The 25071-nt window shown below is 36.9% G+C and overlaps 1 protein-coding gene across 2 annotated transcripts in view; it reads left to right on the forward strand.

Annotated features, from left to right (window-relative positions):
• Positions 1-270: 270 nt before the first annotated feature.
• Positions 271-25071, forward strand: part of LOC5568011 (lon protease homolog, mitochondrial) — a 28511-nt gene continuing 3710 nt past the window's right edge. The window contains exons 1-7 of one of the 2 annotated variants that reach the window (XM_021848993.1): positions 271-836; positions 9808-10072; positions 10139-10463; positions 10524-10653; positions 14917-15221; positions 15281-15703; positions 15763-15950. In XM_021848993.1, coding sequence (XP_021704685.1) covers positions 432-836; positions 9808-10072; positions 10139-10463; positions 10524-10653; positions 14917-15221; positions 15281-15703; positions 15763-15950 — 2041 coding nt within the window. In that variant the 5' untranslated portion in view covers positions 271-431. The remainder of the gene's footprint in view (positions 837-9807; positions 10073-10138; positions 10464-10523; positions 10654-14916; positions 15222-15280; positions 15704-15762; positions 15951-25071) is intronic. The other variant, XM_001657778.2, reaches the window with a different exon arrangement.

Below are 25071 nucleotides of genomic sequence, written 5' to 3' on the forward strand. Positions count from 1 at the left end.
TTTAAATTAATGGATGAACATCAGTTGTCTGTGCTTCGGGTGGAGAATAGAATACAGTGAACACATTTTCATGTACATTTTGAAGGAAAATTCTGAAACCAATAACGGATTATGCCCCCCTTAAGCGAGTTTTGAACGTTCACTCAAATTTGAGTGAACCGAAATGAGCGTGCGAAATTACTGGGCCGTTTCCCGAACGCAGTACACTGAAAATAAGTGAGTTAGAAAAATGTAAACATTCCTCCACTTCCATCGTTTTTGCACGGGACCCTCGCAGTTGTCACATTTTTCCAGCGATTTCGTTCGTTTCGCAAAACATGCCAGCTGATGTAACATTTTTTAGTTGAAAACTTTAATGAAGTGCGTGTGATTTCAGTTCGAATTATCGTGCAATTAGAACTTTAAATAATCCTCGAAAAGTGCAGAACAAAATGAACCAACTAGTGTGTAGAATAAGTCGACCAACGGCGAATGTTTTAGCTCGCCATGTGAAGCAGCATTCCAGTTTCAGTGCGCTGCGATTCGGATCCAATGCCGGTGTTGTCGGTGGCCGGAGTGAGCGAGCATTGGTGGACCGTGCCCGAGGGATGTTGGCGGGGAACTACTGGAGCAATGTGCCCATGCGGAATGCGTTGTGCTCCGTGCAGGTTTTAGCTTCTCGTTCCTATTGCGCCAAGCGAGATCCGGACGATGATGAAACGGTTCCAGAACCGGAGCCGGTGCAATTCTCAAGTCAGCTTCCAGCCACTGTGGCCATCCCGGAGGTGTGGCCGCATTTGCCTGTGATCGCCACCAAGCGGAATCCTGTGTTTCCAAGATTTATGAAAATTCTGGAGGTAAGAGAAGTAATCTTGTTTACATTTTATCAGAAGTTCCCAAACGTCTTCAAGATGCGAATCATCTTATCAGGGCTGGTAGCACATCATATTTTTTAAAATCGTCACTATTTTAATGCAAGTCTTTAAAAAGTTTATATTTTTAATTGAATATCTCTAAAGTCTCTAATTAAACCAAAATGGTCACTAGTCACTTTTTTCCTCATTATTTTTGCAATGAATTCTGGCGTAAAATTCTAGAGGTTTCAGAGTAACTTTCAAAATTTGTTACGCGACTATTACACGTTTGTTTTGGATTTCCTACACCGATTCCTCGAAGAAAAACTTCAGGTTTTCTTAGAGTTTTTTTTTTGTGAAATACTTTCAGGGACTCGTTCAGGGATCCCTCCATAAATTGTCCTAGAGATTTCCCCACTAATTCTCCCAGAAATTCTTCAAATAGTTTTAAAGATAAGCGGTATTATGCTACTAGAGCAGAGAGAGAGCAGCAGAGATTACTCTGAAAATATTCCCAGTGTTTTCCATTAATTCTTCCACCTCCAATTTCTTCAGTTGTTACCCTAGGATCTAAGAGACCTTCCAAAGATTCTTCCAAAAAAATTTATAAAGTTTCGATAAAGTTTTCTAAGAAATTCGTGTAGGGATTTTCCAAGAAAGCATGCATTAAATTCCTACGTCAATTTTTCTAGTTATTCTTCTAGACATTTTCATATGGATTCCTTTAACAGTCCTATCACAATTTATCCTAGGAATGACACAATATATTCATCTATTGATATTGAGTTTCATACTTATTCGAGACAATCTTTCAAGAACTCGTCCAGAAATTTCTCAATAAATTAAACCTGGAATCCCTGTTGAAATTCTTCCAAACATTACTCTAGTAATTTCAGGTAAAATCTTCATCAATAATTAAATAGTTTATTCAAGGTTTCACATTAGCGATTGTTCCAGCAATTCCTCCGATCCTTGCGACACAAATACCTTGAGGGATTCCGCTCGATGTTTTTCAAAGATATCCTGCATGATCTTATTCAATGATTCGCTTGATTTTTTCTCAATTATCTTAGTAATTTATTGAAGAAAACCACCAATATTATTTGAATAATCCAGGAGCTCTTCTTTGTTGCAGAATTCCTTTTAAGGGCAATACTTTTTAGCGACAGAAAAAATGCAATTTGGACATGACCTCGGAAAATCCGAATCATTACCGGTGTCCGGTCGCCAATATGCATGGTCAAGCACAGGCATTGCAGTATTCGCTCTCAATTGAGTATGAAGCACGATCAAAGCAAGCAAAGAAAAACATCCCATCTGTTGCGGTCCACGATCGTCATTGTATCACAAGGTGTAACAAGTCTGATAAATGGAAGCAGCGAGCGAGAGCCCCAAAGAGAGAGCGATGATAAAATCAATTTTTCTCTCTTGTTTACCGTTGGGGATAGGTGTTTTTCTTTACTGGCACGATAAACAATCCACGAATTTCCAATAGCAATAGTGTCCCCCAGGCTTGGAGCTTATTTAGAGGGGTTTTATCATGCACTACTATCCCCCCCATCTGATCAAAGTTGTAGCAGTATACGATAAACAGTCTCTCATAATGTGCAGCATGTATGATAGTTACAGAGAGCGATACGCGAGAGATTCTCTCAATTTTCTCAGGATTCAATCCCTGGTCAAGCATGTTACTGAAACTATACCAAATTTGTCGTCGACTGCTTCCGGATCCGATTTCATCAATTTTTTATAAAATTTAAAATTAGGAAAAATGTTGCCTGTCTCAATTATTTTGCCTATGCCCTGTATCTTTCACTCTTAATCTATTCGTTCATAGCATTCGCTAGAACCAGAGACGGTAAAAAAAAAAACGTTTCCCTACGCTTCCATTCTTCCGTCATTATAGAATGCCTTTCCTTACGCAGGGTTCATAGGCGGGTCTGCTAACCAAAAAGCAAGCTTCTGTACCATAAACTTAGCACTTCTACACCTTTCCGCATGAAACAGCGTAGTTGCAGGGGTATATCCGGTCTATTGTGAGCTAGTTTTAAATGCATCATCAATTTCGTTGAAGACTTCCTTGAGAAATTTCTTTAAATATTCTTTAAGTATTCCTAGAAGTACTCTTAGAAAATTTCTGGGTGAAATCTCTGAATAACAATTTTGTAAGAAATTTATGAAATCTCAATGGAGGCATCTCTGGAGAAATTACTGATTGAATTCCGAAAGATGCTCTAAACAGGAGTCTTAGAGGAAGTCCTAAGAACACATATGTATGTATAAATTCCTGGATGATTTTTTCATACAATTTATGGAAGAATGTTTGGAGGAATTTTGTAGGGAAACCAGCGATTTTAAAGCTGGAGGCATTTCAGCAGAAAAAACTGATTGAACTCTGGAAGATTTTCTAAACGGGAATTTTAGGGGAAGTCATAAGAAAATCTCGATGGATTAATCTCTGTATAAATTCTTGGAGGAATTTCACGAACAAATTCTGAAAGAATATTTGGAGGAATACCTGGAAACGAAATGATAAGTGTTGAGATGGTTCAACCACAATGAATGCACCGTTCTTCAAAGCAGATCTAAACGCATATAATTTGATGATCAGCTTGAACTGAGAATATCTTTATTAATGATTTTCAATAATGTAACAGTATTTCACACTTACAATTATCAGTGCTCCTTTACGCCTTCTAATCTGGTTTCAAACCTTTCTACTTTGATATATTTTTCGGAATATAAATTTAGCAACATTGACTCGACTCTATCTTTCTTCAATACAATCTTTTCATTCGCTCCTTTCAAAACAACATTTCGCTCATCTAGGGTAACCAGATTTCCCATCGCGCCAACACTCCCCCCCGTAACACTTCATGTTCCATTAAGTTTTACTATCTATCAATCCAAGCGCGTAAATCTGGGATCCCTATCATACCCTAGCTTGATGTAGTAATGGATGGTGGATTAGCTTACATCTATCTACGCCACACTCATCCGCATTCCGACAGACTCTAGTAGTGTGTCGATCTAGACAACATCTGCATAGGTTTAGTTCTCCTACCAGCCTCCAACGACGGCTCACATCATGAGATCTAAATTGGGCACAATCTTCTATGTAATGATCCTGTCTCTTGCAAATTGAGCAACTTTTAATGCGATCGATCACAAGCGAACGTTGTACCATTTGACGCTCAGGGCTCAGATCTCTTAAAGGTGGAATTTGTTTCGCTGTCCCGTTAAAGGTAAGCTCACAAGCTGCTTCAACACGCTCATTCATAAACTCATGAAGCGTTTCCAGTGACGACGGAGCATGTTCTCTTTTGTAACGTGCCCATTCCAGTTTCATTTCCCCTGGGAGCTTCGATTCCAATTCTCCCAACAAGGTTGGATTTCGCAAGTGCAATGTCTGATCCATTGCTACCAGATGATCAAATAGATTTTGGATCGCCATCCCATAATCTATGATAGTCTCCAAACGTTCTACTTCCGGTGGAGGAATCATCCGAGCTTTATTAATCAAATGATTAATCAATATAGATGGTCGACCATATAACATTTCTAATGTATCCATAACCTTTGGTACATGCTCGGGTACCAGTAAGCGACTCCGCACGTACTCTAAAGCCTGACCTTTTATACACCTTTGCAGTCGCACCAGGTTTTCTGAATTACTAAACCCACAAGCTGCTGTAGTATGCTTGTACTGACTGTAAAATACTGGCCAATCTTGAGGCTCTCGTGTAAACACAGGCAAATCTGCTGACATAACCTGCGGTATTTGACTTTCGAGTGATTGAATCACAAATTGATGAATTGTATTCAAACGCGTTTGGTACGTTTCTATCGTCCACACTACTCACACTATCGGTATCGGGACAATCATCTTCAACTTTATCTGCATCATCAGAACCGATAGTCAGCTGCGATTTCAGTAGGTAGTACCGCTTTCGTACGAGAGACAATTCCACAGCTTCACGTTCGGATATTGCCTTTAGCTTGATTGAATGCTCTTGTTGTAAATAATCCAACTGAAGCTTTATCATTGCTGCCGAATGATGATCCGGAGTAGGTACAGAACTACTTTCTGAGGCATCTATGTCAGGGGCTCGTTGATTACAACCTGTTTTTGATTTCGGCACCGCTGATTTCTTAAAGGTGCTATTCTTCATGTTTACTCGGTTTGGCGGTTGAAAAATGATAATTTTCAAGTTTGTTGAGATGGTTCAACCACAATGAATGCACCGTTCTTCAAAGCAGATCTAAACGCATATAATTTGATGATCAGCTTGAACTGAGAATATCTTTATTAATGATTTTCAATAATGTAACAGTATTTCACACTTACAATTATCAGTGCTCCTTTACGCCTTCTAATCTGGTTTCAAACCTTTCTACTTTGATATATTTTTCGGAATATAAATTTAGCAACATTGACTCGACTCTATCTTTCTTCAATACAATCTTTTCATTCGCTCCTTTCAAAACATCATTTCGCTCATCTAGGGTAACCAGATTTCCCATCGCGCCAACAATAAGATAACATCGAAATTGTTGTTACCGACGGGATTAGAATCCATGTCCATGGACAAAAATATTCTCAGAGCGCGCGTACCATAGCCACACGACCACGCTAGCTGAACGCAAGAGGAGAGAAGTTTGGTATATAAAATCAACATGTAGAAGCGAAGGACACTCAGAACGACGACACAAAAAAGTAGAAAAGGAGGAAGCCAACTTCTCGTTGCTAGTGATAATATATGAATTCGCAGATATCGTGAGAACACACTCTCGCAATGCTGGACGGGTTTGATATTAGGTCGTACTGATAGCAAGTCACTTTTTAGTGACTTGTCACTTTTTTCGACCTGGTCACTAAAAAGTCACTATTTCCAACAAAAAGTTACTAAAGCCACTATTTAAAAAAAAAATTGTCACTAAAGTCACTATTTCCGTGATCTAACGGTATTGAAATTTAAGGCTGGGTTATTTTTTCAAACACAAACAGTAAGAAATAGATATTTATTATTATAACGACAAATGAGTGTGATTTGGAAATTTAAGAGTCAAAAAAATATAGGGATTCCTGAACATTTCGTAGATTTGCAACGGAAAATATTTCAAAAAAAATCTGGGAATGGTTATGGAGAATATGCTGGTAAAACATTTGGACTGAATTTTGTAGTCGTAATATTTTAATAAATTTTGGCGAATACCAGGGCCGATATCTGACAGATTTGCTGAATAAATTACTAGTGAACTTTCTGCAGTAATATGTGCTTATAGAAGGAATCTTTAACCTATTATTTGAAAGATCCTCATCAAAATTCCTCCCGGAGATAAGCCAGAGGCGGGTCTTAATAACAAACAAAAAATCAAAGAGTTTGTTAGAAACTCGTCCAGAGCATAAAGATAATTATATGCCATCTTTAAAATGCTACCTGTTCTTTTATGAAACTACTTTATGCGAAACGTACATTATGCCAAACGTCCTTATGCGAAACGTCATTACGCGAAATGGGTCACCCCCATACAAAACAAGTCGAAAAACAGATAAAACGTGAGATTACGAGTCGTCACTAAGTGATCTTCTTCTTCTTTCTGGCGTTACGTCCCCACTGGGACACAGCCTGCTTCTCAGCTTAGTGTTCTTATGAGCACTTCCACAGTTATTAACTGAGAGATTACTATGCCAATGACCATTTTTTTTTGCATGTGTATATCGTGTGGCAGGTACGATTATACTCTATGCCCTGGGAAGTCGAGAAAATTTCCAACCCGAAAAGATCCTCGACCTATGGGATTCGAACCCACGACCCTCAGCTTGGTCTTGCTGAATAGCTGCGCGTTTACCGCTACGGCTATCTGGGCCCACTAAGTGATATGATTGTTTTCAATAATTCCAGGGTGGCCACTGGACCGGGAAAAAAGACGGGAAAACCGGAGGTTTGAGATGGTCACCGGCGAAATAATTTTGAACGAACATCTTCAAGCATTAAACCTACAAACCATCAAAATAAGTTGTAGGAAGTTGTTATGGTTGATGATATTGTCATTTACGAAAACCTGAGCCAAATGAATATTTGACAAATTTCTTGGGAGATCCACTGAAATCTTGGACAGATTAATTCAGAAGTACGATTGGCGGATTACTGAGATGATACTAATTTTTGATGAAGCCTTGTATGGAAAACCTATTAGTTCTTAAGAAATCACTGACGAGATTTTGCATAGATTTCTGCAGATTTACAGTGTATTTTTCCAATCATTCCCAGCAAATTTCATGTAAAATTGCTCATGAATTCATGAAAAAATCTTTTAAAGTAAATAAAAAGCGAGGTCCGTATCTTAGTTAGATTTTTGTTAAGTTTTTTCCGCAATTCTCAGCCAATTTTTTGATAGATTGCTTGTAAGATGCAATTTTAGATTTATGTCAAAAATTTAGCCAGCTTTAAAGGAGAAAAATAAAATCTTTTCGAAGATACCGTTTCTGTTAAAAAGATCCAACATAAGTTTCACCAGATCAAGAATTTGTCCAGGAATCAGTCATGCTCTATGGCTAACGCATAATTTCGGAGGCAGTCTTAAAAGGTTTGTTATTAAACTTTGCAGTTTTTAGGAAAATCAGTATAAATTACACAGAGAAATTTTTTTTCATATAATTACAAAATCTCTTTGAAATTCCAATGACTTCAATGGGGTGGACGCGCTTTTAGATATTTCAACAAATAAGTTCATATAATTTATAAGTTCCAAAACTCTTTTGAAGTTCAAATCATATTCAGCTCACAGTATTAATCAAAAATAATTTAATTGTAATCTCAAGTCTTCCGATTTGGACTAAAAAAAACTAAAATATCAAGTTTTTTTAATCCGGGAATTGAAAAACTGATTTTGAATGAACGAGTGTGTTATTAGGCAAAGAATGCGTAGCAACGAAAATATGAATTTACTAATTTATTTAAATTACCTGGTGGAAATTCTCGACTTTCAGAATATAAAGTATGTTTGTACTTCCCAAACGACATGCATGCAAGAACGGTCAATTGGCTCTCATTTAGGGTGGAAGCACCAATTTTGGCCAAATCACTAGTTGTAGCCAGAGTGGACCTTCCTTAGCCGAGTGGTTAGAGTTCGCGGCTACAAAGCAAACCCATGCTGAAGGTGTCTGGGTTCGATTCCCGGTCGGTCCAGGATCTTTTCGTAATGGAAATTTCCTTGACTTCCCTGGGTATAGAGTATCATCGTACCTGCCACACGATATACGAATGCGAAAATGGCAACTTTGGCAAAGAAAGCTCTCAGTTAATAACTGTGGAAGTGCTCATAAGAACAATAAACTGAGAAGCAGGCTCTGTCCCAGTGAGGACGTTAATGCCAAGAAGAAGAAGAAGCCAGAGTGGATTAAATACAGTTTTACAACGTAAATCAGAATAAATCATTTTGTGTTTAGTAGAAAAGCTACATCAGTTCAATTTTCAGAGTTTTTAATTTAAAATTGATTTGGCCAGGGTATTCCTAATTTAGTCACTCTAAAAAAATAATGTGATTGACCAATTTAGGAACCGATGATTAAATGGGCTTAAATTGATTGTGATGGCCCATATTGACCAACGTGATTTTCAATGCGAAAATAGGTTTTTTGTTAGGCTTAACAAAAGTTTAAGTTTAGGTTCTTAGGCTGACCATAACCAGCACTTCTACCCTAGTAATTGAGGAAGTGCTTTTTTATATAAGCATTAAGCTTAAAAGTAGGCTCTATTTCAGTTGAAACGTAACTCCAGAGAGAAGTCTATCCTTAGAACAACGTAGGATATTCATGACGCAGTTTTGCTAAATCTGCGGCGGATTTTTGGCGAAACCAATGGATTGTTCCTGTTGAGACTATTGGTATACCACCCATAGACACTGATATTTTAAGTGAACTTTAAAAATGATCTAAGATGTGTCTTTAAATACAATTAGGTTCAAGGCTAGCTTGAACTATTGGACACTTGGACACTGATTCCGTACGTCACTAGTTTGGTAACTTATGGTTCACCGATGAGGGCTGTTTGGGAGGGACCAGAATAATTAAATCACGAAATAGTAAAGGCGTAACCTGTAGTGGTGGTATCACATTTTGGCATTTTTTGCTTAAAGCCGCGTCATAATTCATGGCATAGACGCAATAATATCTCGGATGTGATCCAACGGACATTCTAGGTCCTTGATAGAATTGATGCCTATTTCAAATAATGAATCTATTCGAAGTGGACATTAATACTATTGGTGACGATCAGTTTGCCTTTTGCTAATTAGAATGATCCGTAGCCACTCTTACTATTAGCTAGCTAGACACATCGTTATCATGTACGATGTAGGGAATATAACTCTGAGGAAAATGACTAGTAGATTCACTAAGTAGAAATAAGTGGGGACAATCTTATGTTGATATGATTTTTACATTGCCATAATAAGAAATACCTCTTTTGTAATAACGGTATAAATAATCTAATTCCAGCTACATTTTCGCAAAATTTACAAGCAGAAAGTAGGCGTTGTGAAGCATTGCATTTGCCACCGAAAAGTGAATCTTGTAGGAGACTGTCTGTAATATTAGCCTACGATAACTTTACTCTTAAATATTCACTATAATAATGACTATTGAAAGTAAGACGCTGAGATCGATCATTAGGGTTCCTGGACAAATCATTTAATAAATGCTAGAGTAATACTTGACATAATGTTACAAGGAATCCCTTAAAAAAATCTTATAAACGCGCCCAAAGGAAAGTTTGTTCGGATTCTCTTTAAAATTCTTTTAAAAATTACTTCTAAAAATTCTCAAGTTGTTTTCTTTTTTTTCATATCTTTTATTTTCAATATTTGTCCCAATTATTGGTTTCGTTTTTAATCCTCTTTGCTTTCTTTTTGGTTCCTTTCTTATATTCTTAGTCGCTTCCTTAACAATATCCTTTTTAAACTATTTTAGGTCACCAACCCCATGCTGATAGATTTGATTAGACGGAAGGTCAAGTTGAATCAGCCCTACGCTGGCATTTTCCTCAAGAAAGACGACGAGAACCCAAACGAAGTGGTGGACAACTTGACGGAAATTTACAACGTTGGAACGTTCGCACAGATTCAGGAAATGCAAGATCTGGGTGACAAACTGCGGCTCGTTGTGACCGCTCATCGGCGTATCAAAATCGTTGGCCAACTGTACGAAGATCTGGACGCCACCCAAGAGGGAAAGCGTAAGTATACAACCTGTTCCTCATTCGTTGAAGTAATCCGAGCATTCTAATCGAGCAATCTCCCAGAAATGACAATAAAATATCCGTTCTTTAAAACGCAAATCAATGTCTCAGTGGACGAAAGTGATGCCGAGAAGCGACGACGGAAGCACAAAAATCGTAACAAGAAAGTGATTCGGAACGCAAACAACGACAGCACCGTGGATGGAGAACCGGTCGAGGAACCTCCGAAGCGAAGACTGCTCAAGGACGGAGAACAACAGCCGGTGCTGATGGTGGAAGTGGAAAACGTTAAGCACGAATCGTTCAAACACACCGAAGAAGTGAAAGCCCTGACGCAGGAAGTCATCAAGACCATTCGGGACATCATTACAATGAATCCGCTTTATCGGTAGGATGTTTGCGAAGTTAGATTTACGTATGACTAAATAGTTTACTTTGTGTATTGCAGAGAAAGCTTGCAGCAAATGTTAAACCAAAATCAACGGGTCGTTGATAATCCGGTTTATCTGTGCGATTTGGGAGCTTCGTTATCGGCTGCGGATCCACCAGAACTTCAAGATATTCTCGAAGAAATGGATGTAAGTAGTTTCATAACATCAGGGCAGTATCATTACACAGGGAATAATCATCATTTCAAATTGAAGTATATACGAGCTTAATATTTGGAAACATTTTTAAACATGTAACAAAATCATAATCGAATATACCAAATCGTAAATAATGGGGATGACCCTGCCTACGGCAGAAAATCCCTCCACTAAAAATGAATTTAATTCAATTCGTCAATAACACAGCGGAACAAGTAATGTTATCCCAATTGAAACTTTAAGAGCAAGTTGGCGATGTTACGGTGGTCAGCTTTGCGAAAATCGTATGACACTGCGGCGGGTGATATATTAAAGTCATGGAGGATGATGAAGAGCTGTTTTTACTAGAGGAGCTTCACATAAAACGGGGCTGTGACCTGAGCACTGACAAAGCAGAGGACTAAACTGCGATGATTTTGATTGATGACATGGTTGATTTGAGAGAGATTAGCTGAACTGTAATTATACAGGAGAAACGAGGCGTTGGCATGTAAAACCGAGTGATCCACATCCGGAAAGAGAAAGCCGCTATGTGACGTTTTCCATGATATGTCAGGTAGATTGAAGTCACCATTTCCATAACAGAAAAACTGACTGACAATGAGTTTCGACAAGGGCTGGATCGCGTACACGATCAGGCGGAAACGCACAAAAATAACGTACGATCACCTAGCTATATCGACGTCCATACCTGCTCTAAGGTCCTCCAAGCTTCATTCTCAAGCTCTCTAGCTTGGAATGTAGATCTTACCGCAACTAACTAGCCTCCGCCTTTTGCTTTGCGGCTGTTATTGATATCGCGATCGCAACGAAATACCTCATAATCATTACCAAATACCTGACGAGATAGAGTGCGGGAGTCCAACCACGTCTCCGTGATTACAATGATGTTGTAAACGTTATCCGAAACAGCAACGCAAAACTCGTCCACATCGCTGTTAATACCACCAGTGTTCTGATAGTGTACGATGATGTCTTGTTGGCTGTTAACCTGGGATGTAAGAGGTGACATGTTGGTGGATCCGGCCATGCTGCTGAAATTTGAAACGGAATCAGGCGATATATGGGCCAAATCGTGAATGTACTTGCCTGCCAAAGCAGTTTGGAAGACCCCCGGACTACAATTGCCATCAGGACCGAGGTGACTGTGATGAACGAGGGCTGGAGTAGGCACGACTGAGGCAGAAGGGGCTTCCAAAATGCTTTCCACGATGCGCCACGGTTGTGATGTAGAATTTTGGGCATAATTTTCGTCATTGGAGTAGCCTGAGGTTATAGACTGGACTACCCCTTCCATAGGGGCCCAGATAGTCGTAGCGGTAAACAGGCAGCTATTCAGCATGACCATGCTGAGGGTCGTGGGTTCGAATCCCACTGGTCGAGGATCTTTTCGTAAAGGAAATTTTCTCGATTCCCAGGGCATAGAGTATCTTCCACACGATATACGTATGCAAAAATGGTCAATCTTCTCAGTTAATAACTGTGGAAGTGCTCATAAGCACACTAATCTGAGAAGCAGGCTTTGTTCCAGTTGGGACGTAACGCCAGAAAGAAGAAGAAGAACCCCTTCCATATCCTCAAACACAGGGCCGGGATGATTCTGCGTTTCGATATTATTCGAATGCAAGGAATCGTTGCTGAGAGCAGAAGTGATGTGAAGCTAACACTACAATACTTGCCAGAAGGAGCGCGGTGGAAGCCCCTTTCAACAGTCTTAACAAAAGAACCAGGACGGCTGAGTTAATGCTGGCGGCGAGGCTCGACTAAGTTGGACGGGTTAGGGGCTTCCATTGAGCATCGGTTCGTGCGTCCTGGTGAAGCGCATTCTAGAGGATATGCAGCGATGTAGTTTGGATCGACTGTGTGATGGCCGCAAACATCATTTGCTATTGAAGCCTTAGTACCACCGACAAGAGGTTTGGATTCCTTTACATTTTCTTCCCGACGTCGTTTCTGTGCGGGCTGACCTTCAGCAGTTCTCGAGCTTAGGGGTGTGGATGCTGTAACTTTCCTAGAGAGCAATTCCATCTTCTTCCCGTTGTCCGAAATTTTATTTCCGTCATCTTCTCGCCATGACTCTCCGTGATAGTGGAAAGGGCACTGCCAATTGAAGACATGACTGTCTTAAAACGCGCTAGATTCATCAAATGCGCGCACTGCTTGCACGTTCAAAACACATTGCTTCGTTCTTGGATATACTTACCAAAATGATCGTTCAGTTTGGCACATTTTATATGGGTGACCTGGTCACAAAATCCCATGTAAGCAATGTGATCGCCTTCCGATATTACCGGCATGCCGCAGTGTTCCTGATTTCGAGCAATAGCCATATCATTTGCCATTTCGTAAGAAAAACTCAAACGTTAAAGATTGAAATTGGGCGCGGTGTTGTTTCCCTGGCCACGATCACAGGGTTTGACGGTGCCAAAGTAGAAGGTGCACCATAATAATACCCGTCTGTGAAACATATCACCTTCCCAATACTTTGGCACACCTCTAACGGTTCATGATTTATCATGAAACGGCTGCATTCAGGCGGAGGATCTGTTAATATGTTTCGGCATATTATCAGGTCCTCTTCGAACGGAGGGACCGCCAGGGCTCATTAGTTACTTATAAACCAGTGCTGATTGTTGATGGTTCAGTTCGTTTACCACGAGCTGTAGCATCCTTTGTACTAATCAGTAATGGTTGTTAAGTTTCGAAGCTAACGTGTGATCAATCGTTTTATAATGCAACATAAGAATGGGTGTTTGGTGGAACTGCGCGTAACACTTGTTGTTATTAAATTTAGTGATTGTGTTGGTGCTAATGGTGTGTTTATAATACAATTTATGGTGATGAAAATTTGAAAATGAAATTGGAAGTGATTCTGATAGTTTTGTTAGAAATATAATAATGATGATGTAAAATGATGTGAACTCTACTAATTTAATAAAGGCCATAATACATTTTGCAATCATTTCTCTGAATATAAACATTATTGCCTAGTTCTTCAAACATGCATGATAAAAGTGTTAATAATGACGACGATTGCAGAAAAATGGATCGAAGTGATTTTGTTTGTTGATAGTGCTAAATTGTAGTTTGAATAGTAATGACTCTACAGCAACAAAAATAATGATACATTTAAATTGAATATCTTTTAATTACTTAGTAATGCTAACAGATGGTAAATGCTAATAACAATGAATTTATATGAAAATGGTGTGATGTGAAAAGTGATATGGAAAGTATATCTGAAGTGTATTACGAAAGTTGATGAGTGATAATCGGTGAAATACGTGATAGTGTCGAAAATAAAAGTGACGATAGTGAGTGATGAAATGAAATGGGGAATGAGGACCTTTTAATAAAACTATTTCGTTCTTCACTTTAACCACTCTAGTAGCATTTCAGGCCTTATCATAGTTTGATAGTAGTCTAAAGTACTAGACTGCAAAACTACGGTAAGGGCTGATTGCTGCTAGGGTACACAGTGACCATTTGAGCAACATTGCTTAGGAACGTCTGTGTGATGAACGCAATAGAGGCTTATAAAAGCAAATGCTGGGAAGGAGCTTAGGGCCGATTAAGAGTGCCAGTACTACCCCTATCGCTACCGACAAAAAAAAAAAAAAAGGGCGCGGTGTTGTTTCCCGTGTAGCACAAAACTACGGTAGCCAGAAAAGTGATCCAAGGAGACAGTCAGCGAACGGAGTTGAAAACAGTGCACTGCAGATGCGATGTTGAATATTGGTGATTTTTCAGTTTTATTACTATTCACAATCAATAATCCAATGCGTTGACGTACATAAGCCAGTTAACAGCGAACAGATTAGTGACACCAGATGATTAGACCGTATTAACACAGGTAAAAATGCAAAACAACGTGGATGTGAAATGTAAACAAAGTAACATAGAAAATAATACCAGGGCAGCCGTCGGTACCGTACGTTGTTAACGACTGTTAACGGTCAGAGTCGATGTTAGCGCCACGATAGGTCCTGATGTCGATAATGTCGGAGAAGTGCCATCCATCAATCAGAACGTGGTAGAGTTGTGTTTCTGTATGTTGTGGTGATCTTTAGGTTTAACGGTATGAAAGTCTGTGCTGGAAGTAAGTGCCATGAATGGCCATATTTTTGCAGTAAATAACAAATTGTATGCCAAATGTCCTTTATGCCATATGGCGTTATGTCAAATGACCTTGTGCCAAATGGCTTCAAGCCGAATGACCCAGATACCTACCAAACATATATTTTTTCTTTCTAGATACCAAAACGATTAATGTTGTCACTGTCGCTCCTGAAAAAGGAACTGGAACTGTCCAAACTGCAGGCAAAAATCGGCCGCGAAGTGGAAGAAAAGGTCAAACAACAGCACCGTAAATACATCCTGCAGGAGCAACTCAAAGTCATCAAAAAGGAACTGGGAATCGAGAAGGAAGATAAAGATGCCATTGGGGAAAAGTACCGTGAACGCATCAAGGACAAGGTTGTTCCGAAAGCCGTCGCCGACGTAATCGAGGAAGAGCTGAACAAGCTCAATTTTTTGGAAAGTCACAGCTCGGAGTTCAAGTAAGTATATTCTATCTAGATCTACACTGGTAAGGGTGAGAATCATATCTATTTTTTAGCGTTACCCGGAACTACCTAGACTGGCTGACGACTCTGCCGTGGGGTGTAATGAGTGAAGAGAATCTGGACATTGATCGTGCCACGGAAATCCTCGACTCCGACCATTACGGAATGGAGGACATTAAAAAGCGCATTTTGGAGTTCATAGCCGTGAGTCAACTTAAAGGTACAACTCAGGGAAAGATTTTGTGCTTTTATGGCCCACCCGGTGTTGGTAAAACGAGTATTGCGCGATCGATTGCCCGGGCATTGAATAGGGAGTACTTCCGGTTCAGCGTTGGAGGAATGACCGATGTCGCTGAAATCAAGGGACACCGAAGGACGTACGTCGGAGCTATGCCAGGAAAATTGATCCAGTGCCTGAAAAAGACCAAAACGGAGAATCCGCTAGTTCTGATCGACGAGGTCGACAAAATTGGAAAGTAAGTTACCTGTGGATTTGGAATAAGTATAGAATATTTAATGTTCTTTTATCCTATAGGGGTTATCAGGGTGATCCTAGTTCGGCGCTTTTGGAACTTCTGGATCCGGAGCAGAACGTAAACTTCCTCGACCATTACCTCGATGTTCCCGTGGACCTGTCCAAGGTGTTGTTCATTTGTACTGCCAACGTCATTGAAACCATCCCCGAGCCTTTGCGAGATCGTATGGAAATGATTGATATGTCAGGTATGTATCCCTAAGATCATTGCTATTTCAATGCCCCGAATTGATAATTTAGCCTTTTTCTCTATTCTCGTTGATTTTAGACGTATGAGAAAGCACTTAATGATTCACATTTTTGTTGAATATTGCAAGTTTAAGAATACTTGTCATTTAAAAGTTATAAGCAAATTAAAGTGAGAAACTATGAAATCTTAAGATGCAAATCTCTCATTGAGTTGGTTCGTTAAAAATGTCTTAACGGCATTTCAAAGGTTATACATAAGGCAACTTTTCCTGTCAAATATAGAAGAAAATGCTACTTTTTAAAGTTGAGAAAACTCGCTTCAAGAAATTTTAATAGGGCAAACGCTCCCTTAGTGGAGGCAGCTCCAATAGTAGAGGTAGTGTGTTTTGACATGTTTCGTATAAATAAATGATTATGTGATATTTTTCTATGATGTGCGATGCGAAAATGATACGAGCAATCGAATAGTATTTATGAAATTTAGTTTCAAAACTATTTAAAACAATAATTTTGTTTAAAATGTTTGTTCCTTTGCATCTATAGTAGTGCATCAGTACCCATAGTGGAGGGTCCCATAAGAAATCAATGGTGTGCGCCACTAAAGGAACCATTATTAAAACATACCTCCACCAAAGGATCTTTTTCGTATTATTGGTGCAAGGGTTTTGGCAGGTAAATTATAATTACAGTGACTCAATCTCATTTTCGTACGGGGCACTGTTTTCATATCAAGTTGGTATAAATCTATTAAATGGTGCATGGACTTCTATATACTTTATCAATAATAAAGGTTATATGTGTCATCTATTGTTTGGCAATGACAAACTGTATTCATTTGCTTAAATCTTTGGAATAATGGAAAAGTATTGAGATTGTGTCTATAATTGACCCAATTCCATATTCGTACACCTAACAAAAACGAAATATACAGCATTCAAAACTAATTTTTAATGGACTAGAAGATTACTTAAGCTCTTCGTTGTGTTGTTCAGATGCAGTAGTAGCATTTGGAAAATTTAAAAGCGGACATATTTGAAACTTAAGTAAATTTAAGAAAAATACCAGTTTTCCCATGTTTTTTGCTAAAATATTCGGTAAGTCGAACAATAAATTGCATTTTTTTCAACATCACTTCCTTAAGAATGATAACTGCGAATATTGCACAAATTTCAAAAAATTATAATCAGTTTTAGAGTAGCTAGGAGTGGATATCGACAACTTATACTTTTGAATCTTAGGTACCAAAATCAAAAATTTTAGTCAATTTCTTTATGTTTGGCTCCTAAATGTATATGCATAATCCATAGTTAATGTTCCTATCAAAACATTGCGTAATTATCATTTTTAATTTACATTTTACTACCAAACATGATTATAGAGATTTAAAGAATAAATATTACAGGGTGGCCACCGAACCGGGAAAAACGGGAAAAGCGGGAAAAAGACGGGAATTTGAATCCACCGGGAAAAAGACGGGAAAAACCGGGAATTTGAGAAGATCACCGGGAAATTTGAACGAACATCTTCAAGCTCCAATCTTCAAACAACCAACCTCCAAAATAAGTTATAGAAAGTAGTTATGTTTAATGATATTGCCATGAGGCATCCGCAATTTTAACAAATATCCTTCAAACATTAATGATTTAATGTTATTATCATATTTCTTAAAAATGTTTCATTCAGTTCATAGCAATGTTTCGATTTTTTTTGAATTTTTGTTCTTCCACTGTCAGGGCTAATATGTTTTGCACTTTTCTCTAATTTGCTCGACGTTTTGAATCAAAATATAATTACTTATTGCAGATTGGTTTAGCACTCTTCTGTAATTGCTGAATACCACAACTAATCTTGAAAACAAACCTTTATTTATAGAAACTTTTAATATGTCTATAGTTATCTAAGCGACAAAGTTTTGAATAAGGGCTCATTTAAGCTTTTAGCTTAGAGCTCATATAAAATGTGTAGAATATCTATACAGAAAGCATTACGAGAGGGTGAGTGGATGTCAAAAATGATATTTTTTGTTGTTATTAAAATTGTGAGTGAGCCCTTAGTAAGTGCTTCTAAATGTGTGGCCTTATTTCATCCATATCTTAAACTCATTTGCTTTCGAAAACTTTTTATTTTTACGAAAAAAAATCAAAACATAAAGAATTGAAATAAATTTAATTACGGTAAAGAACTACTTGGGCATCTTAATGATTTCCTTAGGCACCTGGGGCTTTTGTCGGCCAAATTATCTGAAATTCAGCATTAAGATTCACTTAAGATAATTATAAATAAAAGCCAAATCTCTACATTTCAAGAGCAGAGAATCAAACAGAGCTCCGAGCTGAAATTTCGATCGTTTTATCATCACCAGTATGCAACCAATCCATTAAATTTTCAACGTGAACGGTTGTCAGGTTCTCTAGATCTTAAAATCTGAACTTGAAAATTTGAAGTTTTTGAAGCCAAACTTGGTTGGTAAATTATTGGTAAATATGGTTCAAATAGCATTCAAATTAAATCCCTGCCATGTCAAGAGTAGGAGCTGTTTTATTAGTACAAATAACCATCTCTTTCCCATAATAGATAGCTCCAGTTCCATTGATTTTCGACTATGCCATAGTTTTCAGAATAAGATTCTAAATAGATTAGAACAATCTAATAGTCAACTCATTGCACCAATAGTGAAGATAAACAATCAAATTACTATGGAAAAACAACTAAAAAATTGAACCGATTTAAAAAAAAATGTTACAATGCTTTTCAAAGAAACGGTTTTTGATATAGAAAAAATCTACTAAAGTCGTTGGAAAGAATGGATTAAAAACCGGGAAAATTATGTAAAATATACCGGGAAAACCGGGAAAAAAGCGGGAATTTCAATATCGAAATTTGGTGGCCACCCTGATATTATTGTCATAACCGCACAACAAACGTTTTTTAAAATGATGAAAACAACAGGATATATTCTATTAAATAGTATATCAATGCTCTCTGCTCATTTAAGTTATTTTGTATTTTTCTTATAAAATAAATAAATTGCAAAATAGGCTGCTTTTTTGAATATAATTTGAATATTATTTCAAAGATAATTGAATATTACGATGATATCAATTATGTGGAGGTATGTACAGCGTAGTTTAGGGTACTTTATTGTAAAACGAAGTTCGTAGTTCAAATTATTTTTACAGACACATTCAGAATTAACATTTACCTGTTGTTTAGAATGAAAATTTGGTTTACATTGATTGAAAATATCATTTTAGAAGAGTTTTGAACTTATGGCACAACAATTTTCTGAACTCAAAAGGGATAAAAACTGTTTATGATTTCTGTAAACTATATATATTTCAACTAAATTTCTATCAGAGCTTACGAGTATAATCTATAGATTGGATCCAATGACAAAAATAAACGTTATTGTTCGAATTATAGGATTTAATAGCAAAAATCATTGGAAAACTGGCATTTCTCATAACTTTACCTAAATTTCATATATGTCCACAAATAAATTGTCCAAATGTAATTCACTACATCTGAACATCATAATATAGCATTTCAGTAATCAAATAGAGCTTCTGGTAGGTGTACGAATATGGAATTGGGTGAATTTTAGACATCAATTCTATACTTTTCTATTAATCCAAAGATGAATGTAAATGGAAACATTTTGTGATTGGCAAACAATAGATGACACCTGTTACCTTCAATGTGGATAAAGTATTTATAGCTCAATACTTCATTTAATAGTTTTTTACTAACTTTATGTGGAAACAGTATCCTGTACGAATATGAAATTGGGCCACTGTATTTGTCCTATCCTTAAAAAACTTGGAACTACTCTTAGCTGACTTCATCAATCATTACTTTTGCTTGTTCCCTTAAACTGTAACTCAACACTGCGAAAACTAGCAACCTAAGAGAGAAGAATAAGAGTCTGCATCAATAATCTGGATGCACCTAGCAAGTCTCAAAAACGTATATTTTTAATAGGAGGTCTCTTAAGTCTCTTTTTATTTAGAATATCCTTCGAGGTGTACCAGCCGAGGACTGAAAGCCTCGTTAGTAAAGGTATAATAAAGAAATTCATATGAAAATGGGTGGAACTGAAAAAAAGTCGTTGTAACAACTCCTTGGCGAATTCTCATTGGGTTTCCTAGAGAAACTTTAACGGATTTCTTCAATAACCATATGGGATTTTTTTGGAAGAACTCCTACAAGAATCTTTGGAGGATCAGCTAGAGGAAGCTACTGGAAAAAATCGGTGCAAAAATCTCTGGAAAATGTAGAATAACATCTTGGAAAATTTTCTGCAATGGAATTGTTAGGTACCTATTTTGAAACCTAACAACGAATTTCAATTTTTCAAAATTTTCCAAAATGTTATTTCAGATTTTCCTTCAGTGATTTTCCCATTAGCTATTTTATCAGGCGAACTCACCAAGAGCGAAAAGCCACCTAAATAAAGATAAATAATAATAATAATAACTCCAAAGATTCCTGGAGGACTTCTTCCAACAAAATCCAAAATGGTTTTTGAAGAAATCCGTTGAGGTTTTTCTAGGAACTTCAATACAAATTCCTCAAGAAGTTCTTACGCCGTTTTTTTTTAAGTTCCATCAAATTTCTTATTAATTCATCACCGGTTTATTTTAAAAATTGCTTCAAAATAATTCTAGAGATTATTCCTGGAAATCTTTTGAAAACTCTTCTAGGAATTCCTCACTAAATTCGACCAATGATTCATCATAAGGTTCCTTCAGAAATAAATAAATTTTCAGGTAGAATCTCCAATGTTTTCAAGAAATACCCGCTGAAAATGCAACATGATTTTATCCAGGGATACAATTGATTTTTTTTTCAATAATCATCTTAGCAATTCAACTATAAAAACCTTCAGAAAATATGGAATTTTTTTCAGATATCCTCGCAAGAGTTGGTCAGTAATTTATGCAGAAGTTTCATCAAAAAATACCAAATGATTTGTTTTAGTGATACTCTTTGCATTTCTTGAGGGATTTCTCCAATAATGCGTAAAAACATGTCCTTGGCGATTTCCTGAAAAAAAACCTTGGGAAATATATAAAAAAAATCTGCTGGACTTTCTGAAGAAATCATATGAGGAACCCCTGTAGTAATTTCTAAATGTATCCTTAGAGAAATTCTTGATTGAAGTCTTAGAACCTGAGAAATCAGTGAAGGCATCTCTGGAGAAATTATTGCGTGAGTTTTTAGAAATACCCTGAACGTTTTAGACGAAATCTTAGCGAAATCGATTCAATTCTAGGATTTTTTCGAGAAATTTGTGAAAAATTCTTTGGAGGAATCCATGACGAAGTTTATGTAGAAGTCATTGGAGTCATTTCTAGGGTTACCCTTAAAAACATCAGGTGAAATTCTTGAAGGTATCGTATACTAATTTCATGAAAAAAAAATCCTTGAGAATAACGTTAAAGAAACAATGAAGGAATTCTTCGGGAAAATACCTGACTTGGCTGCTGATTGAATTCCTGAAAAAAGATCTTGAAAAAAAATGTATACAGTAATACGAGCAGTAATACTTGTTATTCTTAGAAGATTAAAAAAGATTTATAGGAAAATGTCTGGCCGGATTTCCAAAAAAAAAAAAAAAATCCCAAATTTTTTTATGAAAACTCTTATTTTTTATTCCTGCTCGGATCATTAATGTTTTCTTAGTTCCTATATGATCTCTTTTTCATGTCCCTGTTCGGCCTCTCTCTAGTTTCTTTTTTCAAGATTTTTGTCTCTGAAAAACCTATTTTGGAGACACTCAGTTGTTATCAGACCTGCTCGTAGAATTCATCAACACTTCATCCCAAAAATTGAGAGATTGTTCCAAGAAACTATTAAAAACTCACAGGAAATCCTGAACCAAACTTCTTTAAGGATTTCTTCAGCATTTCATCTAGATATTACTCCTGCAGTTGTTCCAAACTTTTCACGAGAAATTCAAATAAAATAATCATTTTTCCGAATGTTCATTTATGGTTTCATATCTGCAAATACTACAGCAATTGTTCCAGTAATTCCTCCGCCCACAATTTTTTTCAGGGTTTCGTTCCGATGTTTTTAAGAATTCCTTCAGTAAAGCTTGGAGGATTTTCCAGAGATTCGATTTCAGGGTATCGTCGGGCTCGATTATCCGGTGACTCGATTATCCGGGATTCGATTATCCTGAATATATTTTTTATATTTTTTTTTTTTTTCAGTTTTTATGCATAATTTTGAGATAATTTAGTATTATAATAATAATAATGATTGTAATACAGTCAACTTTCGTTCGTTGCACTAAACCCGTGGCCCACTTAGTGAAAAACTTTCACTAATCGGGCTAAGTTTTTAGCTCTCAAATGATCGATTACAATAGAAATTCAGGGCTACCAACATTGACAAACTGCGGTTTATGTCAAAAAGTGACGTTTGCCTTCATTTTAGGCTCTAGCCCACCTAACGGGAGCCCAATTAAACGTAGTGCAACGAACGAGATTCGACTGTATACAATATTAATGGTTTAGCAGTTTTGGACGTAGCTGATAAAAAGGGGGGTTACAAAAAGGGGTTTTTTGTGTATGCCGGTCAAAAATTTGTTTTTCTTCTCAAGACCCCTAATGTTCCTAGAAATAATTTCTGGCTACGCTACCGCATCATATAAATGAAACAACGAAAAAAGATAATATTTAAGTTCTTTTATCACAGATTTTAATTTTTCTCTTAGTGATTCGATTATCCGGAGGATTTGATTATCCGGAGTGAAATAAAAAACGATACTCCAGATAATCGAGTCCGACCTGTACTACAAGGATTGATGATTTTTTCAATAATTATCTACGCAATTTATTTATAAAATCCTCACAAGACTTCCTCAAGAACCCAGGAGTGTTTTCAATAGTTCATCAGAAGTTTCATCAAAAGATTTTTCAGCAATTTTTCTGGAGACATCCCTGACTATTTTTTTAATGTCCCCGTGACATTTCTGGAGGAATTCCTAAAGAATATTTGGAGTACACAATATCACAGCTATCAGCCCTGTAATTTAATAATTGTGCGATTCACAGGCGATTCTTTTTTTTTCAATTTCAAAAATTACGTTCTTGCAGTTTTTGCAGAAAAAGTTGCCTCTATAAGATTTTTTTTCGAACCAATTCCACGAGATATTTGCATTTTAAGATTTAATAGTTTTTTTTTTTACTTAATTTTACTTTCATTCAAGTAGAAACCTTTTTTTTATAAAAAGTGCTTAACCTTCTGTCTGTGCGAAAAAAAGTTACGTAGTCTGGGGCCAAATTGTGTGAAAGCTTGTGGTTTGTTCATACTTCAAACAAGCTACTCCAATTTTGAAGAGAATGTTTTTTATTGACTGTCTAACCTACTGGCAGACTCATGGGGGCTGGTCACAAAGTGTGAATGACTGAAAAAAGATTTTGAAACTCTAGTTTCGATAATCATAGAAATTAATGGCTCCATGAAATCGCACACGAAAGCCCTAACAGTTGGTACGATTAGGGGGAATATCGACGAAGATGAAGCTATGAAATGCGGTCGGCGTGAAGTTCTCCCGCTTTTCAAATTAAGGTACCGCGGGGCAAGTGGGTAAATGGGGTAAGTGAAAATAATGTATATATTATATTGAATATATGAATTAACGTTTCAAAATCTTGCGTAAACCGTTGAGGCCATTCAGAACATTACGGTAGGTAAGAGATTCCTGAGATTTTTCAACCATTATTGCATAATAGAGCGAAAAATTGTTAACCTGTTAACTGGTACTCCGTAACAAGTTGGCGGCGTGCAATCTTATTTTAATATTTTCAGTGGAAAAAAGTTACGGAAAAAAATATTCTGTATCACTTCAGAGTTGTCCCCTCTGACAATTTTAAACTGCAATAAAAAAAGTTTTAGAATTAGTTCGACATAGACCTAAAACTAACTAAATTGAAACACCATCAATTTTCCAATCACGTGGGGTAAGTGAAAAGTTTCTCATTAGAGATTGAATTTGTATTTTCTCTCTAGGTAGCTATAAGTATACAAGGTTCAAAATTATCATAGAACAATAGAACGTGCTTATAATTCAATAAACACTATACTCAAAGCGTTAAATACTATTATCATGGCCAAATTATGGAACATATCTAAAAATAAGGTTGCCAAATATTACGATATTAATATGTTTACTTCGGACAGCCGATTAAAAGGAAAATGTTGATTGAAAAGTTCCAATATAAGAGTACGCACGGAAATCTCGTGGAATGTCTATGTAAAGCTAGTTCAAAACATAAAAATGGGGTACAGGCGTATCCACATAAAAAAGTTTCTGAATACTTTATTGAAGGATTCCGTTTGATTTATTTAGAAGAGTTATCCGACGTCTTAAAAACAAATAACAAGTACAGAGCAGAAATGCAATTGCTGTCCCATGATGTAAGAACTAACATTGGAAATGTTGCAGTTATAATGTTGTCGAATCATTTCAACAAACATACCTGAACAAAAGAAAATTCAAGTAACAAGAATATTCTTTTGTATACATGTTACTTCTGTTATTGTTCATTGGGACGCCTTAACAAATGTTAAAGGTAATAGAAATCGTGAATGTAACTGTTAGTTTTTGGATTTATTGTCCAAAACAATAAACAGGTGGGGCAAGTGAAAAGTAAGGAGACTTTTTTCAAAAACTTTTTCTGTATTTTTTCTTCAATTTTACATAAAAATCAATTTCAGTATACTGCTTATATTTGATGGAAGTCAAGCTAAAAAATATACACGACCTCATTTGTTTTAATTTAAGGTCTCTAGAATTTGATGAATCCTAACTATGCAAAATTCATTACCCACTTGCCCCACGGTACCTTATTAAAATAAGAGACAGAACGGAATCCCACTGGTGTTTTAGTATTGGAACTGTTAGTTGACTGTTGGATTGGCCTAATGAGTACTCTTTAAAATAAAGTTACAAACAATCGGACTCTTCTCGACCAACACACACACAAATTATTATTCGGATTCCTGTAAAATCTCAACAGCTGAACAGTTCGGTGAAATAAATTAACGAAGTACCGTCGGACGGGGCTACTTTTGATTCCGGGGGCTACTTTGGACACTCACCTTTTG

The sequence above is a fragment of the Aedes aegypti genome, chromosome 3, assembly GCF_002204515.2.
Source record: "Aedes aegypti strain LVP_AGWG chromosome 3, AaegL5.0 Primary Assembly, whole genome shotgun sequence".
Taxonomy (NCBI): Eukaryota; Metazoa; Arthropoda; class Insecta; order Diptera; family Culicidae; genus Aedes; species Aedes aegypti.